At 37.5% G+C, this 15,774-nt stretch overlaps 1 protein-coding gene across 1 annotated transcript in view; it reads left to right on the top strand.

The window, feature by feature from the left end:
* YME1L1 (YME1 like 1 ATPase) overlaps positions 1 to 15,774 on the top strand; it is a 43,879-nt gene that overhangs the window by 9,713 nt on the left and 18,392 nt on the right. Inside the window, exons 4-8 of the mRNA XM_031015638.3 lie at positions 2,158 to 2,256; positions 8,241 to 8,350; positions 9,650 to 9,800; positions 10,509 to 10,592; positions 12,693 to 12,775. Coding sequence (XP_030871498.2) covers positions 2,158 to 2,256; positions 8,241 to 8,350; positions 9,650 to 9,800; positions 10,509 to 10,592; positions 12,693 to 12,775 — 527 coding nt within the window. The remainder of the gene's footprint in view (positions 1 to 2,157; positions 2,257 to 8,240; positions 8,351 to 9,649; positions 9,801 to 10,508; positions 10,593 to 12,692; positions 12,776 to 15,774) is intronic.

Below are 15,774 nucleotides of genomic sequence, written 5' to 3'. Positions count from 1 at the left end.
TACATTGATTAAAAAAAGTTATTATCCCTTTTGTGGAATGTCTACATTTTTTTTTACTTGAATCTCATAACAGTATGGTAGTATAATAAGTGGGTTCATACTAGTCTGAGAAGGGATGTCAACTTTATGAGTTTTTCTTTGGATGGCACTTAAACAGGCCATAAAAGTCCAGGAACAAAATAGCAGGTTTGAATAGTTTATAATGAAGGTTTGATTTGAAGCTGTCCTTTGCATAAACTTAATTCATTAATTAATTCTTTACCCTTCCTTTGCCTTTATTTCAGTGTAAGGGCATAAAAAACCGTAAGTGTGAGGAAAAAATGAAATGGTTTTGAGCTTGGGGGCTTAGACTAAAAGTTTGCCTCTGCCTAAATTTGCCTTCTTATAAAATATTTGGCCCATACCAAGTGTTCAATAGAATAAAATTCTTTTTGTTACTATGTTATTATGATTATTCCTACTGCTCTTCTAGTCTGCATATTTACATTTACTCTTAAGATTGTTCCTCATACCACCAGCTGCTTGCTAGGTTTAGGCAGGCAGAGGTATTAGGAAGGGATTTTTTGACTGGATGCTAAGGGACCTTGAAAAGTCCCTAAATTCTAACTGAGACACACAAATAGATGATAACCACTGTTTGTTTCTGCTGTTGCTGCCAATGACCTTTTCCCTAGGATCTTGGATGTAAAATAGGATGAGACACACTAGTCAAGAGAAGCAGTTAGGAAGGATCAGTGAAGTATTCATGGCTTGACCTTTCTTTTTACCCAATGACTAGGGAAGCTTTATAAGGGAAAGATAATAGTAGCTATGATTCACAGTGTTTTATTATACCATTAGAGCTTTTGAAATTTTCTCTAAGAAACAGCAGTTCTTTATCTCTTTATGTTCTTAACTAAAAGTAATTTTAGCCTAAACACAGTACATTTTTTTTTTTTTTTAAGAGACGAGTCTCGCTCAGTTGCCCAGGCTGGAGTGCAGTGGGGCAATCTCGGCTCACTGTAAGCTCTGCCTTCCCGGTTCACGCCATTCTCCTGCCTCAGCCTCCCGAGCAGCTGGGACTACACACATCCGCCACCACGCCCGGCTAATTTTTGTATTTTTAGTAGAGACGAAGTTTCACCATGTTAGCCAGGATGGTCTGTATCTCCTGACCTCGTGATCCGCCCGCCTCAGCCTCCCAAAGTGCTGGGATTACAGGCGGGAGGCACCATGCCTGGCCTTAAACACAGTGCATCTTTTATCACTGGTTTTGTTTTGTTTTGTTTTTGAGACTGAGTTTCACTCTTGTTGCCCAGGCGGGAGTGCAATGGCGCGATCTCAGCTCACCACAACTTCTCCCTCCCGGGTTCAAGTGATTCTCCTGCCTCAGCCTCCTGAGTAGCTGAGATTACAGGCATGTGCCACCACACCCAGCTAATTTTGTATTTTTAGTAGAGACGGGGTTTCTCCATGTTGCTCAGGCTGCTCTCAAACTCCCGACCTCAGGTTATCCACCCACCTCCGCCTCCCAAAGTGCTGGATTACAGGCGTGAGCCACCACACCAGGCCATCTTTTATCACTGTTAATTTGAATTTAGTTTCATTAGCAGCTACATTTGTATGCCAGATAAAAAAGATAATGTAGGCCGGGCACGGTGGCTTACGCCTGTAATCCCAGCACTTTGGGAAGCCGAGGTGGGCGGATCAGGAGGTCAGGAGATCAAGACCACATCCTGGCTAACACAGTGAAACCCCGTCTCTACTAAAAATACAAAAAATTAGCCGGGCATGGTGGCGGGCGCCTGTAGTCCCAGCTACTTGGGAGGCTGAGGCAGGAGAATGGCGTGAACCTGGGAGGCGGAGCTTGCGGTGAGCCGAGGTCGCGCCACTGCACTCCAGCCTGGGCGACAGAGTGGGACTCCGTCTCAAAAAAACAATAAATAAATGAAGATAATGTAACCAACAAGTGATAGCTAGTAAATGGAAGAACTGTGAGATGTAGTTAAATTAGCGATGCTTTAGATATTTTCATAAAAGCAGTCATATCATGGATAAATAAAAGTTGAAACTCATATTGTGATTTCCCTAATATTTGATAGAATTATTTATATTTCATAGGATTTTTGTTTTTTGGTTTGGAAATTAGAAAATTTACCTTTTGTAATTTCCCTCCAGGTAACTTAGATATATTTAGTACATTACGTTCCTCTTGCTTGTATCGACATCATTCAAGAGCTCTTCAAAGCATTTGTTCAGATCTTCAGTACTGGCCAGGTATGAAGCAACAACCATAAATTGTGGAAAAAAAATATATTTATTTACTATAGTCTGATTTGTCTTTCTTAAGGTATTAATTCTAAACATTCATTTGCAATTCACAGGACCTAAAGAGTATTTGGAATTAATGAGTTTGGGTACTTCTGTATAATTTTTAATCTGGAAAATATATAGGAGCTAAATTTTGAGCGTGATAGTGCCACAATAAATCAAACTCCAGGGAACTTATCTACACTTGTTTCAAGATAAATGACTAACCACATTTGCTTACTCATCTTCACTTTCAAAAGCCCATTGAAATTAATTTTATATATATATATGAGAAAAAAAGAGCAACAACAGAAGCGTTTCGTTAACGGACGAGAAATTTGAGGGCTTTCAGTAAGTTGTAAAATAAGTGACATCAAATTGACAGTAAAATCAAATTTGCATTTATTCATATAATTTTTGAATACAAGGCACTAGTGATAGATGTCAGGTGATAGTGATCACCGTAAATGAAAAAGACATGTTTTCTACCTTCATGGGACTAATGGTGTCATGAAAGAGGTGGGTACTTCTGTTTCCAATAGTAGAACTCAGGAAAAACCCCACTTCCAGAGCCAGTAAAATTGGGCACTGGGATGGGATGGAATAAACAGTTGAAGATTGCCAGAAATGGGCCAATCACAGTGCAGATATGGCTTTTAACCTTTAGATAAATTAGCAAAAAACACCTTTCTAATAAGACATCTGTGTGTGTGTGTGTGTGTGTGTGTGTGTGTGTGTGTGTGGAGGGACATCTGTCTGTGGAGACTCCTGGTTTGAGCATTGATGCCAAGGAAAGAAATAAGCTAGCACCCCAGATTACTTTGGTTTTGAATTACACATTCGCTAAAGGTATTCTGCTCATTTAGCATAGTCCATGTTTTATATTCTGAGTATATTTACTTTTGCTAGTGTTGAGGATACCCATTTGTAGTCAATACTGATGACTATTTGTTTTGTTTTGTTTTGTTTTTGAGATGGAGTTTTCCTCTTGTGACCCAGGCTGGAGTGCAGTGGCACTTCCTGGGTTCAAGCAATTCTCCTGCCTCAGCCTCCCGAGGAGCTGGGATTACAGGTTCCCACCACCAGGCCCAGCTAATTTTTGTATTTTTAGTAGAGATGGGGTTTCACCATGTTGGCCGGGCTGGTCTCGGAACTCCTGACCTTAGGTGATCCGCCTGCCTTGGCCTTCTAAAGTGTTGGGATGACAGCATGAGCCACGGTGCCAGGCCCTGATCACTGTATTCTTATTTATAAATACAAATGGATTACCAAGAATCCACATATTTGAGGAAAACTTAAAGCATAAAAGAGAGGCACCAATTTCTGCAAAGAGACTAATAACCCTCTAAAGAAATAGTTAATGCAGAAGACAGAAGAAGACAGCTGATACGTTTTTAGCTATTGTTGGAAGATTATAAAAACTGAGCATGTGTTACCTAGGGTATGAAAACTATCTTAATAAATTTTCCTAATGTTGTAACTCTGAGGTTAGATTCTCTCAATGTCAGAAAATGAAGATAAAAATCCAGTAACAGAAAAGACAGCTTAAAAAAATACCTAAATACGTCCGGGCACAGTGGCTTATGCCTGTAATCCCAGCACTTTGGTAGGCCGAGGAGGGTGGATCACGAGGTCAGAAGTTCAAGACCAGCCTGGCCAACATAGTGAAACCCCATCTCTACTAAAAATACAAAAATTAGCCAGGCATGGTGGCGTGTCCCTGTAATCCCAGCTACTTGGGAGGCTGAGGCAGGAGAATCACTTGAACCCAGGAGGTGGAGGTTGCAGTGAGCCGAGACCGCGCCACTGAACTCCAGCCTGGCAACAGAGCGAGACTCCATCTCAAAAAACAAAAAAGACCAAAAAAACCCTAAATACTTGAAATTTTTAAAACCCTTTTCTAAATGTCTCACGACTGAATGGAAATAAAACCGGGATTACAGACACTCAGTAATGAACCACAGTGAAAATCTGTATATCAGACTCTTTTGGTGAGGACAAAATGACATTGTGGGCGTTATATAATTTACTGAGAAATCAGGCTGGGTGCAGTGGCTTATGCCTGTAATCCCAGCACTTTGGGAGGCTGAGTCAGGTGGATCACCTGAGGTCGGGAGTTCAAGACCAGCATGGCCAACATGGTAAAACCCCATTCTCCACTAAAAAAGAAATACAAAATTAGCCGGGCGTGGTGGCACATGCCTGTAATCTCAGCTACTCGGGAGGCTGAGGCAGGATAATCGCTTGAACCTGGGAGATGGAAGTTGCAGTGAGCCAAGATGGCACCTCCATCCTGGGCAACAGAGCAAGACTTTGTCTCAAAAAGAAAAAAAAATTTAAGACATAAAGATAGAAAATAAATTGAATTTCTGAAAAATAATAGAAGAAATTAATAGACACAAAGCAAACATTTTAAAATAATAGGTGGAAATAGTTTTAATTAAACCAAAAACAAATTTAGTATAAAAAAAGGAACAATTTAACAATTCTGATTAAGAAACAACAGGAAAATACAGACAGTATTAGAAGTATGAGTGGGAATTGCCATGGATATGTGAAGGTTTTAAAATTGCAAGGTGGTATGTGTAACTTTATGTCATAAATAAAAATATGTTGAAATGGACAGTTATCTAAGCAATTAATTAACAAAGTTAACCCAAGAAGAGATAGGATAATAACCATGAAGTTTAAAAGACAGTATTTTAAAAATATTGTTCCTTTGCCCCAGAGGCACTAGGTTCGGATAATTTTTATGGCTGCGTTCTTCTAGAATCTTGAGTTTCTTTTTAGTTTAAAACCTTATTAAAAAGAAAAAGATAGATTTCCCTATTTATTCCATGAGATTGCTGTTAGTAAAACTTTTTAGTATTAGCATAAGGCCAGGCACTGTGGATCACACCTGTAATCCCAACACTTTGGGATGATCGCTTGAGGCCAGGAGTTCAAAACAAGCCCAGACATCATCTCGACAACAGCAACAAAAATTAGCCTGTCGTGGTATCATGCCCCTGTAGTTCTGGATACTTGGGAGGCTGAGGTGAAAGGTTTGCTTGAGCCCAAAGTTCAAGGTTACAGTGAGCTATGATCATGCCACCGTACTTCAGCTTGAGTGACAGCAAGATCCTATCTAAAAAATATATATATGTATATATGTATGTATCTCTGTCTGAATGTATATACACACGCAAGCACGACAGAGGAACAAAATAGATGTGTTTCACTTAACAACAGAAATCCTAAATAAAATCTGAAGAAAGCAAATCTAGAAATGTACTAAAAATATTATATCATGATTAAGGAATACAAAAGTGATTTAAGATTATTAGTAAGTCAATTTATCATATTGATTAGAAAAGAAAAATATCATTATTTCAATGTATGATAAAAAGACATGATATATTTTAATTGCTGTGCTTCCTGAAAACTTAGAAAGTTAGAAATGGAAGGAAACTTAAAATTTATTAAACATCTATTATGTTCCTGTTAATTTGAGAAACATGGAGTATCCTGGTTTTTTTCAGCATTAATTTGGAGATTCTGAACAATATGATTTAAAAGAAAACGAAATGAGCCATATGTAAGTCAAAAGAAGGAGTAAAATTATAATTTGCAGGTGATAATGATTGTTTACCAGAAAATTCAAGAAAATCATCCAAAAGGCTGTTGAAGTAAAGAGTTCACTGCATTGTCCATACCAGATAAATGCATAAAAATCAATAGCTTTCTTATATTCTAGCGGCAGGTTTTATTTACAATTTCTTTAAAACCCAGTAAATGTTTTATCCTGACAGGAAATATACAACATACTTATATACACACATACACACGTGTGTGTATGAAGCTTTACTGAAGGAAATGAAAGAGGAACTGAGTGAAATAAAATAAGAGAAGGCCATAATCCTATTTGGAAGAACTAGGTATTACAACAGTATCAATTTACACCCAAATTTATAAAGTCAATACAACCCCAATCAAAACTCTAATGACCCACTTGGGAAATCGAGAAGTTGATTTTAAACTTAATTTGGAATAACTGAATACATGTTAAAAGAATACTAATGAAGGGGATTTTATCCTACTTAAGTACATGAAAATACAGATATTTAGCCATGGAAATCAGTAGTGTAGTATTACAAATAACTAAAATTAAAAAATTTAACCTAGTGCTGGCATACATCAGTGTAACAAAATTAAGAATTTTAACTCAATAAGCAAATGATGGATTATCAAATATTATCAGCCTAAGTGGCTGTTTCGGAAAAATCAAGTTCTTTTCTTACATCATACCAAAAAAAAAAGTTCCAAATATGTTAAAGGGCTGAAAACAAAAATATAAAACTGAAAATATTAGAGATAAGTAGACTACCTTTAAAATCTTAGTTTGGCAATGAAACTCTAATCAAGTTAAAATGCAGAAAACACAGCAAAGTTATGGCTGCACTGAGCTAATAAATTACTGTATATGATCAAAAGACAAAGACACATTAAAATAAATGTTTACAATATATATAACTAAAGATTACTATCTGTAACATCCATATTATCTAAATAAAAATGGAAAAATGTGCAAAGGACATGCATGGTCAATTTACTAAAGAAATAAAAATAAAAATAGTCAATAAAAATACAGAGGAAGCTTTTCAAAATTTTCCCACACTTGTAATCTGGGAAATGCAAAGTAAAACAAGGTACTGTTATTTTTGCCCGTCAGACTTGCACAAATTTAAAAGATTCATATTATTTAGTGTTGGCAAGGATATGAAGAAAAGGAAACTCATAAGCATTGGTGGGCACATAAATTGATAACAGCCTTTTTTAGAAAGTAGTCTCTTAGTGTCAAACAAAATTTAAACCTTAACAGTGTTTCTTGCGGGAATTCAATCTACATCTGCTGACATACATGTACAAGAATGTTCACCACAGTATTGTTTCCAGCAATAAAAACCAGAAAACAAATAATGTTCAGGGAAATGGTTGAATGAATTGCACTCTGATAAATTGGAAAAGTGTAAACAGCCATTAAACTGAATGCACTGTTCTGTTCTGAAAAATATGCACGAAAAATGAAAATTGCAAAAAATTAGGTACTATTTCTAGAGTAGTTTTTATAGAAAGAGCACCTGTGTGCATGCATACAAGGGTAGTCAGAATTGTTAACAGGTTATACTTCTGGGAAGTGGGATTGGGGCTTGAGAAATTAGAAGACGCTAATTTGATACACTTACCCTTTTTTCAAAAACGTTATGTAATTACCAAAAACATGTAAAAATCAGTTGTGTAGATTCAATCTATTTTAATTACTTGGTTGGGTTTTTTTTTTTTGAAATCACAGTTTATCAGAGTTGATACTCAGTTTTTTGAATTATATTGTATAACCCTCTGACTTCTCTATTTACTTTTATCCCCTATCAACATAAAAAATAGGCCAGGCGCGGTGGCTAACACCTATAATCCCAGCACTGTGGGAGGCCAAGGCAGGTGGATCACCTGAGGTTAGGAGGCTGAGGCAGGATAGTTGCTTGAACCCAGGAGGCGGAGGTTGCAGTGAGCAGCGAGCCTTGCACTCCAGCCTGGGCAACAAGAGTGAAACTCCATCTCAAACAAATAAATAAATAAATAAATAAATAAATAAATAAAATTCCTTTTGAAAAAAGGACGATAGAAAAAACCATAGGCTGGGCATGGTAGATTTAAGTTCTCAGACCTAATCCCAGCGCTTTGGGAGGCTGAGGCAAGAGGATTGCTTGAGCCCAGGAGTTCAAGGCCAGCCTGGGCAATAAAAGGAGACCCCGTCTCTACAAAAAAGAAGGAAACAAAGGAAAACATATTGAAGTGTCAGGCAAATTAGATAGACTAGGATATACAGGTAGGGTGTCAGACTTTAGAATCTTAGGCATTTTTCTTTTCCTGTAACAATTTACAGTGACAGTGAATGGTATTGTTTTATTTAGTTTTCATACAGTCTCGGGGTTTTAAAACTTTGAAATCAAGGACACGACGTCTCCAGTCTACCTCCGAGAGATTAGCTGAAACACAGAATATAGCGCCATCATTCGTGAAGGTAATTCGACCTTTTTATGATCCAAAAAGCAAATTATTTTCAAGTTGTTAGAGTGAGGAGCTTCAATATCTGATTTCTTTTGTTGGCTGATAGATAGATATTCTTCCTTCTTTCCACTAATAGTGAGGGATTAGTAACCTGTGTAATCATTATACCTCTAAGTCTTCTGGGCACCAGACTTGCCTCTCCACTTACTAGATTTTTTTCCCACAAACCTACACCTGTCGAGGTGTTCTCTGTATTAATGAGCAGCATCCACCCAAGCTAAAAACCTGGGTATCAACCTACGTTTGTCCATGTTGCCTTACCTCCCACATCCATTAACCACTAAAGTCCTGTTGATCCAACCTCCTAAGTATTTCTTACATCTGTTCCACTGCCATAGATAGGCTATAACTATTTGTTGCCTAAATTACTCTAATGAATACTTGTTTAGTCTCCTTGCCTCTAGTCTTGCTGCGTTCAGTCCAGCCTCCAGACTGCCACCCATCAATCTTTCTAAAATAATGATCTAGTTATATTACTCTGCTTTATTGCTTACCTCCACCTGATACACTGGGAATTTCATCATTTGATCTCTACCTGCCATGTTTCTCTTCTCACCATTCAATATGCCCCTCTGTTTCCCTGCTCCTCTCTTGGCATTGAAGTCTTATATAAGATTGCTTACAGTTCTTGAGCACTGAAGGCTGTTGATTCATGCCTCCGTCAGATTGTTCATGGTGTTTATTCCCTGTGTTTTAGATGTCCTATTCTCTGTAAGGCCTTTTCCATATTCCTGAGGTAGCATTGATTTACCACCATACATAATACTTCTAACATAATATCAAAATGGTTTAAGAAACTTAGTTATTTACATATCTTTTTCCAGTAGACTGAAAACTTTAAGATCAGTGGTTTATTTATCTTTACATCTTCAGAACTTATATAAGGCCAAGTATATGAACGGTGCTTAGTAGACATTTAGTAAATTAATGAGATTTTTTCCTCTAGCAAAGATAAAGGGATATGAACATTAAGGCAATCAAACCCTAAAATAATATGTGACCTGTTTTCAGTGTAGTGTTCGTGCAGAGAATAATGCCACTTTCTTTATATTATTAATTGATTGATGCAGGAATGGGATCTAGTGTTAGTTTCCTAGTTGTTGATTAATTCATTGCTGAGTCTTAATCTGTTTCTTCACATTGACAGTAAAAATTATGCAGAATTTTAGTGAATTTTTTTGAGTGGTCACAATATTGTTGGGAAGTATCACTGTGTCGTTAACCAGTACTGATGTGTTGTTTGTGTATTCAGGGGTTTCTTTTGCGGGACAGAGGATCAGATGTTGAGAGTTTGGACAAACTCATGAAAACCAAAAATATACCTGAAGCTCACCAAGATGCATTTAAAACTGGTTTTGCGGAAGGTTTTCTGAAAGCTCAAGCACTCACACAAAAAACCAATGGTAAGGTGAATTGACACCATCCGTGTTTGAGAAGAGTAACTGAAAGGTAGTCATAGTCCTACATTTAAGTTTTAAGTAACTTTTCTAAGACCATCTATTGATTAAATTCCACTATATTTGTAACTTAATCTATGTAGAAATGGCAATACTGCTGATGGTTTCCCTTTCTCAAGAGAGAAAACAAATTGGAGAACAGGAAGTGTGAATGGCTTCATAAAGGTTTTTGTTTCTTTGTTTTTTGTTTGTGTTTGTTTTTGAGACCCGGTCTTGCTTCATTGCCGAAGCCAGAGTGCAGTGGTGCAATCATGGCTCATTGCAGCCTTAACTTTCTGGGCTCAAGTGATCCTCTCACCTCAGCCTCCTGAGTAGCTAGGATCACAGGCATGTGCCACCACGCCCAGCTAATTTTTGTAGAGATGGAATCTTGCCATGTTGTCCAGGCTGGTCTTGAACTCCAGGGATCAAGTGATCCTCCTGCCTTGACCTCTTAAAATGCTAGGATTACAGGCATGAGCCACCATGCTTGGCCTCAAGTTTTTGATAATAGGGTACTTACAGGAAATCATAGCAGTTGTGAGAAAGAATGCCAGATTCCAAAATTGGATGTGATGAAATATGATTATTAACAATAACCTAATATTTGCATTTCATTGAGCTGTCATATTTCATAAATGTGATTTCATGTAAAGCTTTTTCTTTCTCTCCTAGATTCCCTAAGGCGAACCCGTCTGATTCTCTTCGTTCTGCTGCTATTTGGCATTTATGGACTTTTAAAAAACCCATTTTTATCTGGTAAAAGCTTTTTGTATTTATCTAACTTATTTCTTATTCCTTTAAATACATGATTCCTTTTAATGCCTAATCTAACCCTTAAAGAAAGAACATATTAATGTTTATAGTTCTAGAATTAGGCTTTCATTCCTAGTAGTGGTTAGTTTCCCAGATTTTTAGAAAATGATACCTGTCCAATTATAAAATTTAAAAATTATCCTGGTCAACAGGGTGAAAGGAAAATAAATTAATTAATTTTAAAATTATGTAGAAGAATTTTATAATGGCAATACAAGCTGAAATAGTCTTCTATTTCAAAGATAAACAAATTCAGTTTATTCATAAAATCACATTAAATGTTTCCCTTTTTTTTAGTTTGCTTATCTGAAATTAAGCAATAGTGTCAGACTTAAGTGGTTCCAATTACCTTTTCCACTACTGTGCAGTTTTCACCATGTGTTGCCTATTCTCTTAAATATTAAGGATATGTACAGATTCTTAAAAAATACTTTGTGGGCCAAAACTATTGGTGTTTGTTCTAGAATTACTATTTTAAATTTGTTTTCCCAGCTTCTGTGTTCCTGATTTATTAAGCATTTCTTCTTAACCCCATATTTTGCCAGCTCATTTTTCAGCCTATCTTAACAGTATTTTGGGCTTCTTCTGAGGAAATTAGAAATTGCTCAATTTACTCATTTATAACTGCTCTAGTTTGGAAGTTTCTACCTGAGTGGGAAAGACTTAAGAAATCCTTGTAATAGTTCTCCAAAATTGATTTAAAATATTTTACTGTCCTATCAGACTTTTTCTGTCTTGCTTGTCAGACTTAATGTTGTCATAATTGATAGGTCATTTGAGGGCAAGTAATAACAGTTGTCAGAGGAAGAAGACTACATGAAAAGTATAATAATGTGTTAAGCCTCAATTTTTTATTAATGTGTGTCAGTGTTTTCTGCTAACTTTAAGGCAATGTATTTCAAAGCGTAGACCTGTGACCAATTAGAATAATTGAAGTGTTTGTTAAAAATGAAAATTCTCCTGGGCCCTGTGCTGTGGCCTGAGAATTAACATACTTCTCAAGTGAGTTTTATTCACACCAAAGTTTGAGAAACTTTGATTTAAGATTTCTATCATTAGATACTACAATGAGAAGTAGAAAATAATTTTTGATTTTATTAACTGAAAAGTACAAATAGGTCATTTTATTTTATTTTTTTATTTTATTTCATTTATTTTTTTTGAGATGGAGTCTCACTCTGTTGCCCAGGCTGGAGTGCAGTGGGGCAATCTTGGCTCGCTGCAGCCTCCGCCTCCCGGGGTTCAAGCAATTCCACTGCCTCAGCCTCCCGAGTAGCTGGGACTACAGGCTTGTGCCACCATGCCCAGCTAATTTTTTGTGTTTTTAGTAGAGACGGCGTTTCACCGTGTTAGTCAAGATGGTCTCGATCTCCTCACCTTGTGATCTGCCGGCCTCAGCCTCCCAAAGTGCTGGGATTACAGGTGTGAGCCACCACGCCCAGTCTTTATTATTTTTTATTTTTTCAAGTTTATTAAGAAAGTAAAGGAATAAAAGAATGGCTACTCCATAGGCAGAGCAGCTGAAATATGTCTTTTTAATGTGAATCACTTACTCTTTGAAGATGGTTTAGAAATCCAGAAGACCAGCCGGGCGTGGTGGCTCACGCCTGTAATCCCAGCACTTTGGGAGGCTGAGGCGGGTGGATCACCTGAGGTCAGGAGTTCAAGACCAGCCTGACCAACATGGCAAAACCCTGTCTCTGCTAAAAATACAAAATTAGCCGGGTTTGGTGGCGCATTCCTGTAATCCCAGCTACTTGGGAGGCTGAGGCAGGAGAATCGCTTGAACCTGGGAGGTTGAGGTTGCAGTGAGCCAAGATCGTGCCACTGCACTCCAGCCTGGTAACAGAGCAAGACTCCGTCAAAAAGAAAAAAAAAGAAATCCAGAAGACCTAGTTTCTATTCCTCACTCTGATTTGATATGTGAAGTTAGGTCACTTAGACATTTAATTTTTCTAGGCTTTGCTTTCTTGCATCTAAAAAATAAGGTGATTGGAATGTTATTAATCTATCAAATATAAACATTTCTTTTCTTCCCTTTAGTCCGCTTCCGGACAACAACAGGGCTTGATTCTGCAGTAGATCCTGTCCAGATGAAAAATGTCACCTTTGAACATGTTAAAGGGGTAAGTTAAGAAGATTGCCTTGCCTTCTTCATACATTCTCTAATTGATACTCTGTATGAGGTCGATATTTGATTCTACAGTGTATTCTAGAATAGGTAAAATTGTATCCAAAAGTATTAGAAACATTAGTATTTTGGGATAAATAATAATAGCCAAGGATCAAATCTTGCTTTATGGCAGGGGATAGTATAATTTATGAAGGAGCAGCCTGGTGTAGTGGAGTGAATGTGGACTTCAGAGTCAAGCTGACTAATGTTTGAAATTCATTTTTATACTTATTAGCTATGAGACCTTGAAGAAATTACTTTAGATCCTGACAGATAATGTATGTGCTTGACACATAGTAGATATTTAATAAATGGTCCTTCTTTACCTGTACCTCTTACTGATCTTTGTAACTCCACTATCTAAAACATGTTAGACAATGTATATTTCTTGAATGAATAGAATGGATAAATGCTAGTTTATAGTCGATTAATTTGTTAAATATTTAATAGTATCTATTAAGTGCTAGGCCCTATTTTAGCTGCTGGGATAGAATAAATAATCTCTGCATTCTTAGAGTTTAAACTCTAAAAGCAGTAATTGGACACTGATATGTCATGTAAGAAAAAGTAGAGTATGTTCAAAGAATAAAAGTGTATGGAGGAAAAAGTAGAGCAGGGTAAAGAGGATTGGGAGTTTTGAGAGAAGGCTTACAGTTTTAAATGGAGTGTTCAAGGTGCGATTGATGGAGAAGGTGACATTTGAGGTAAAATCTGAAGGAGAAGATGGAATAAACTGCATTTATCTGAGAAAGGAACGTTTCTGACCAAAGGAACAGTTTGAGCAAAGGCTCTCAAGTAATAGGGTGTCTGACTTGTTCATTTTTGAAAGTAGAACTAATAGGATTTCTTATTGGAACGTAGGGTGTAAGAGAAAAGAGGAGTCAAAAAGAACCAAAAGATTTTTGGTCTCAGCAATTAGAAGGATAGAATTGACATTTACTGGGATTTTTGTTTTTGTTTTTGTTTTTGAGACGGAGTTTCGCTATTGTTGTCCAAGCTGGAGTGCAATGGCGTGATCTCGGCTCAGTGCAACCTCCACCTCCCAGATTCAAGCGATTCTCCTGCCTCAGCCTCCAGAGTAGCTGGGATTACAGGCGCGAGCCACCACGCCCAGCTAAGTTTTTGTGTTTTTAGTAGAAACAGGGTTTTACCATGTTAGCCAGGCTGGTCTTGAACTCCTGACCTCAGGTGATCCGCCTGCCTCAGCCTCCCAAAGTGCTGGGATTACAGGCGTGAGCCACCGTGCCCAGCCTTTAGTGAGGTTTTAAAAGGCTGTGAGTGGAGCAGATCTGGGGGACAAAGGTTAGAAATTTAGTTTTAGGTATGTTAAGTGTGAGAGATACGAATGAAAGTGTTGAGTAACTTGGATATACCACTTTGGAGGTATGGGAGAGGTCTGAGCTAGAATTAAAAATAGGAGATTATATTTATACGTATGTTAAGTCCACATGTTTGGATGAGATCACCCAGGGAGTGAGTGTAACCAGAAGAGAGATTTAAATACCGAGTTACAGAGCACTTACTTGAAGGTTCACAAGACAGAGAAGAGACGCCAGGAACCAAGATGAGAAGGAGCTGCCAGTGAGTTAGGTGACAATGGTATCCTGGAAGAAAATATTTCAATGATGAGGGGAGTGATCAGCAATGTAAAATGCTATTGATGGGCCAAGTGAGAACTAACCATTTGATTTAGCAGTAGGTCATTGGTGTACCTGATAAAGAGCAATGTTAGTGGAGTAGCAGGGGTTAAATTCCAATTGCAGTGGGTTTACAAGAGGTGGAAAGAAATGAGATGGAATAGAGGATTGCAAACAATTCTTGGATTTTGTCTGACAGAAGAGCACAGATAATGTATCTCATAATACAAAATAAAGTTGGAATGTTGGTAAACTGTTAGGTGGGGGGTTGTGGAAATTGATAGAATCAAGGTCACCAGCAGAGAGAATATGGTTGGGAGAGGAGGAATGAGTGGTTAATGGAGGAAGTAAATTGTGTAGCAATAGGAGAATGAATGGAAACAGGAAATAAAACTGTTGGGCTCACTTGAAATTTTAGATCATGAATTTATATTAAGACAAGTCAAAATGAGTGGTTTTTCTACTGATTTTTTTTTTATTTTATCTTTTCCAAATGTGAATTCTGCAACTTTAGTACCACACTGTGCTCTTCTCTGTGCTTTGCCATTATATCTGCTCTATTATATTTGATTTCTCAGAACTGTAGTGGCTGGGTAATTATCTTTCAGGAGTGTTTTAGAAGAAATTCTTCCGCAGGAGGGATTTGAAGTACGTGATCTGAGGACTCTTCCAACTCTGAAGAGATTGGTTATGTTATTATTTCTGCTTTTCTTCTTTACTTATTCGTGTCTCTGTTTATACATAACCATGTTTTTTCAGCCTTGACTATTGGGGAATAAGGCATTGGGAATCATGATAGTTTTACAACCAAGTAGTTCTTTCCTTTCCTTTCCAGTTTAAATGGCTATGAACCCTGTTGGAATTGTATAAAGGGAACAATTGAGGAAGAGGTTGGTGCAGTGATTATTTGAAAACTTCAGTCATCAGTGTGGAGGGCCCTTCTCATTGTGTTTGAGGTCTGCATGCCTTTTCTAAATTGAGCCTGTATTAAGGCTGAGGTCAGACACAGCATTGTTATTCTCTGTCTGTAATGTACTTACATACTTACTGAATATACCACACTTCTTTTGGAATGAGAGTTTTTTTTTTTTTTGAGACAGGGTCTTGCTCTCTTGCCCAGGCTGGAGTGCAGTGGCATGATCATGGCTCACTGCAGCTTTGACCTTCTGGGCTCAAGTGATACTCCTGCCTTAACCTCCCTTGTAGCTGAGACCACAGGCATGCACCACCACACTTGGCTAATTTTTTAATTTAATTTTATTATTCTTTCTAGACAGGGTCTGGCTCTATCACCCAGACTGAAGTGCAGTAGTGT

Source organism: Gorilla gorilla, chromosome 8 (assembly GCF_029281585.2).
Source record: "Gorilla gorilla gorilla isolate KB3781 chromosome 8, NHGRI_mGorGor1-v2.1_pri, whole genome shotgun sequence".
Lineage (NCBI taxonomy): Eukaryota > Metazoa > Chordata > Mammalia > Primates > Hominidae > Gorilla > Gorilla gorilla.
The sequence above is the reverse complement of the archived record's forward strand: the minus strand, read 5'-3'. Positions and strand labels throughout refer to the sequence as shown.